We start from the raw sequence: 5,085 nt of genomic DNA, 5'->3' as shown, positions 1-5,085 counted from the left end.
GAAGCGGATACTTGAGATACACAGACAGGGAAGCTGAACGAGTTGCGGTCCGATGAGACTGCAGAGTACAGGCTCGAATCAATTCCCTCACCGCCGCTAACACTCTGTAAAGAGGAACCGTCCACGGATCCCACATTCTCCAAATTCATTTTTTCTAGATAGGAAAGCTGAAAAGTCCAGCCTGTGTCAAGTGTACGCTGCATTTTAATTCGGTCCCTCATGCGGTGCACTGAAGCTGAGTACGGTACAGCTAAGCTTCATCTTCGTGACAGACTGACAGGCGAATTCGATGCGGGATGTGGAAGCAAGCAACCACTACCAGGCATCAGGCGTGAACGTTGAACAGTACCAGTACAGACACGTCCAGTTTGTTACAGCCGAGGATGCATCCACTCACTCCCTGCCCTGCGCGAGGACGAACAGTTTTACATGTTCATCGGAACGCCAGGATGGACCGGCCGGGCCGCGGGTCATGTGCACGATGGCCCTCCCCTCGGCCATCTTCAGCAGCGCGCGGTCGCTGTCGTCACCTTTAAGGACCGGTGCAAGCTCACTGACCGACTGGCGCCGAGCCCGGGCACCGCCGCACCGCACGCCTAGTGTTTCCGTGCGCTCGGGCCTCGGGGGGCATGGGCACGGCATGTGCACTGCACGGAGCTCCATTCATGGCGCAGTCCCCCGAACACCCGGAACCGGCGAAGGCGATCGGACCGGCCGCGCTCGGGGGACCAAGTGCGCGAGTTTGGTGAAGGCTCCAAATCGCGGATCCGTCTCAACGCAGACAAGGAGTAATGGGTCATGGATTCGTGAGGCCAGAAAAAAATGTTGATCGGTGTTTGGCAGCCTCGGGACGGTGGTGGAAATCGTGCGGGGCTGATCGGGGACACCGGCTCCGCGGCAACCTGAGCGACGGACCGGACAGTGAGCTGAGAACGAGCACGCCGTCGTGGCTGGCTTTTATGCTTGGAAAGGCCACGGGAACGGTATTTCTGGCTGCCGTCTCCGCATTTCCGCAGCTCCCAACTCCCCCGAGCTCCAAATGGCGTGCCGTCGCCGTCGAGATCACTGTCGCCGTCTTTAAGCACGGGACACGCACAACTAGGCTGTTCAGGGTTTTAATTAGCACGGCGCGGTGCGAACTGCTTGGTGGTAGCCGGAATGTTACACGGAAAGCAACGGGAATGGCAATTACTAGCAACATGTACTTAAGAGTAAAGCTTACACCTTCAGCTTGGGCAGTTGGACCGGGCCACATGATCATCGACATCGAGAGCTCGAGCGAAGGCAGTGTTTCAGGTTAATTCGCCCGTGCTTGCCATCATTCCAGCAACGGCGAAACAGGCAGCTCCAGCAATCAGCTCGTGTTCGTCCGAAGAATATTCACGGTTGGACAACGTCGTAACATACGATATCTTCCGTTCCCTTTTTATTATGGAGATCGCATGAAACACACCACCACACCCGCATGATGCTGGTAGCTGTTACTCTACTCATGTCGCATCAGGGCGGGTTTCAGTTCGGGAATTATGGAGTTCGGTGAGGGCGGGGACACTGCCGGATTCGAAAACTGGATTCAGGACGACGATCTCATGAAAGCCATTGATGGCTCTGAAAGCGTTGGCACGGCTCTGAATACGGCCGCCCGGCACCACGTGTCGGTCGAACGAAAGATTTGACGTGTCACGTGTCAGTATACAGATTATCAGCCGCTCACTGTTCACACCAGGCACCGAACAACACCTCTCAATCCTTTGAATAATCGGTTGCAGAATGGATCTCACATTGTATTGAGCAGAGCCGAGTCCAAGGACGCGATTACAATTTACACGAACAAAACAAAGACAGCGTCAGAAATTCTGCGCCAACACTGACACGGCTCGCAAGCGTCCGGCCGATAAGACCACAGAGACTCGGAGAGCAGCAGCGCTCCCGTGATCCCGTGGCGGAATATTTTGTGATCTCTCGCGGCGGCTCCACGAAAGCTGTAACTTTGTCCCAGGAGCACAGGGTGTTGCAGGCTCCCGGCATCACCGCGCCCTGTGTGACGAGCTGGATGCTGCCGTGCCTTTGCGACAAAGGTAGCGGCCGGCACACTCAGCTGGTGGCGCCGCCGTGCTGGATCGCTTCAGGCCACTAATTGATTGATCGATCGGCGAGTGCCGGCCCACTCACCGAGAGACAGATCGGTATGGGAGCCAGGTTAGGGGCGCTAGACCGAGCTAAGTGGCAGCAGCGTTGTGTGGACGAGGAACGGGACAGGCGGGCGTGCTGAGAATGCGCACGGCATTGAATGCTGAATGATCTGTGTGCACAAGCTTTAGAAGCAGCTCGTGAGGATGTCTAGCAGTAGCAGTGTTCGATTGCAGCTGAAAAGGCCGAACGGTAGAACCGTAGAAGTCGGGTAGAAAAGGTTTTCAGAGAGACTCGCGAGAAGCCAGCAAGTACCACGGCTGTCGCAGAATGTAAGTTTGAGTTGATGCTCTGAGTAGCTTAAAACCCATGCTGCGCAGCCTGTGATTCATACACAGAGGCATGGAAGGATTCAAGATGCGTTTGCAGCTTTGCAGCGCTGAAACGCCTAAACTTAAAGCAGTATGAACCGTCGGTTGTTTTTTAAGCACCTGAAACTTTACACCCAAAAGCAGTGGGTCTGGAAAGCCCTTTCCAGTTCGTCAAAAAGCGGGGCGCGAGTTCCCCTCGCAAATCAAGAGCAGAAATCGCGCCATTAACAGCAGTCTTAAAAGCTTTTTTAGCGGGGGTGTGATGTGAACTGTGTGTGAATCGCGCGCGGGGCACATGCCCTGCACGGTACGGTCCAGCGGCACTGCGGCAGCGACCGTCGAGAGAAATTAAAGGCCGGGTCAGGCGGGCCGGCTCTAAAGCGGTCGTCCGAAGCCCACCACCCCGATCCGCGCCACGAAAGTGGTGCGGTGCGCCCAGCCTTGTCGGCTGCCTCCGCCCATATAACCGGACCCCATCCCCGTGTCTGCCGCAGTCTCCGAGACGCAGCACTGCAGCTAGGTGCGGACGGGCAGCAGAGCTCAGTCTCTTCACACTCCACTCTGCCACTCTCAGTCTGCTCTGCTTCAGTGCCTCTCTGCTGCCATGGCCGCGCGTATCTTGCTCCCGCTGCTGCTCTTCCTCCTCGGCTCGCATTGCTGGACCGGGGCGGCCGCGGCGGCGAGGCGGCAGCTGCTGCAGGCGCGGCGCGCCGGGGACCCCAACTCGCAGGTGAAGTTCGACTTCTCGCCGTTCCTCATCGAGTACAAGAGCGGGCGCGTGAAGCGGCTGATGGGCACGGACGTGGTGGCGGCGTCCTCGGACGCGCTCACGGGCGTCACCTCCCGCGACGTCGACATCGACCCGTCCACGGGCGTCACGGCGCGGCTCTACCTCCCGAGCTTCCGCGCCAGTGCCAGGGTGCCCGTGCTCGTCTACTTCCACGGCGGCGCGTTCGTGGTGGAGTCCGCCTTCACCCCCATCTATCACGCATACCTCAACACGCTCGCCGCGAGGGCGGGCGTGGTGGCCGTGTCCGTGAACTACCGCCTGGCGCCGGAGAACCCGCTCCCGGCGGCGTACGACGACTCGTGGGCGGCGCTCAAGTGGGTGCTGGCGAGCGCGGCCGGGTCGGACCCGTGGCTGTCCCAGTACGGCGACCTGTCCCGCCTGTTCCTCGCCGGCGACAGCGCGGGCGGCAACATCGCGCACAACCTGGCACTGCGCGCCGGGGAGGAGGGCCTGGACGGCGGCGCGCGGATCAAGGGCGTGGCGCTGCTGGACCCCTACTTCCAGGGCCGGAGCCCCGTGGGCGCCGACGCCATGGACCCGGCGTACCTGCAGTCGGCGGCGCGCACCTGGAGCTTCATCTGCGCGGGGCGGTACCCGATCAACCACCCCTACGCTGACCCGCTGGTGCTGCCGGCGTCGTCGTGGCAGCACCTGGGCGCCTCCCGCGTGCTGGTGACCGTGTCGGAGCGGGACCGCCTGAACCCCTGGCAGCGCGCCTACTACGCCGCGCTCCGGGGCAGCGGCTGGCCCGGGGAGGCGGAGCTGTACGAGACCCCCGGCGAGGGCCACGTCTACTTCCTCACCAAGCTCGGGTCGCCGCAGGCGCTCGCGGAGATGGCCAAGCTCGTCGACTTCATTAATCGCGACTAGCACTAGCAGCCGGGGAGATGGAGTCGCTGCTGCGGCAACTCATTAACCGCAGTACGGCGAGACAGAAAGCATCGATCAGTATACTACACTAGTAGCAGTAACTAGCGAGGAGTGGGAGGTGATTGTTAGTACTAGTAATTTCTTCGTTTTGCCCTTGATGATTGCCGGTCGATTATATTCTACACATCGTCGGAAGAAATGGTTCCTTTCCTCCTTCAACCGTCCGGATGGAGATGGGGACCGGTGTCCGTTCGCCGTCGCCCGCGTCGCGTCTCAATGTCTCATTGACTGCAGTCCACAGGCAGGAGGCTAGCGTGCTGTGCAGTTCAGTGCTGGCCGCTGCCTGCGTGTAGCGGTTACTTCAGTTACAGTACTGCCGTATAATATTCGTATAGATGCGTCACTCTACTAGTAGTACCTACCTACTACGTCACTCTGGTGATTTCCTCAAATTTTCTTCTGTGGCGATCACATGTGCCATCCGGCCACCGCGGTCCGCGGCGGAGAATGTGTCTCTCGTATCTTACCTCTCCTTTAGGCAAAATACCCGTGTCTGTCCCTGAACTTTGCACCTAATGTTCGTTCCTTAATTTCCAAAATGGTCAATCTAATCTCTCAATTTTTTTAATCAAACATATCTTTATGCTGATACATGGCTCCATATTTGTATGAAACTAATGTCTCAATTTTTTTAATCAAACGTATCTTTATGCTGATACATGGCTCCATATTTGTATGAAACTAACATGAAAAGTCATTTTTACCCTTAGCTCTTTCTCCTCCTCCTCACTTTTCCACCGGAATTAACATAGTATTATCCAAAATATATAAGCATGAACATATATATTTACCGAGAGAGTATGAATATGCACATGAAGCATGTATACCGTACCGTGAGTACACAAGTACATGTCAACTTTATAG

The 5,085-nt window shown here is 57.4% G+C and overlaps 1 protein-coding gene across 1 annotated transcript; it reads left to right on the top strand.

Annotated features, from left to right (window-relative positions):
• Positions 1 to 2,977: 2,977 nt before the first annotated feature.
• On the top strand, positions 2,978 to 4,613 carry LOC101772619 (probable carboxylesterase 2). Its single transcript, XM_004956986.3, has one exon. It carries the CDS (start codon positions 3,106 to 3,108, stop codon positions 4,159 to 4,161), a length of 1,056 nt encoding a protein of 351 aa, XP_004957043.1. The 5' UTR covers positions 2,978 to 3,105; the 3' UTR covers positions 4,162 to 4,613.
• Positions 4,614 to 5,085: the final 472 nt, after the last annotated feature.

Source organism: Setaria italica, chromosome II (assembly GCF_000263155.2).
Source record: "Setaria italica strain Yugu1 chromosome II, Setaria_italica_v2.0, whole genome shotgun sequence".
Classification (NCBI taxonomy): Eukaryota; Viridiplantae; Streptophyta; class Magnoliopsida; order Poales; family Poaceae; genus Setaria; species Setaria italica.
The sequence above is the reverse complement of the archived record's forward strand: the minus strand, read 5'-3'. Positions and strand labels throughout refer to the sequence as shown.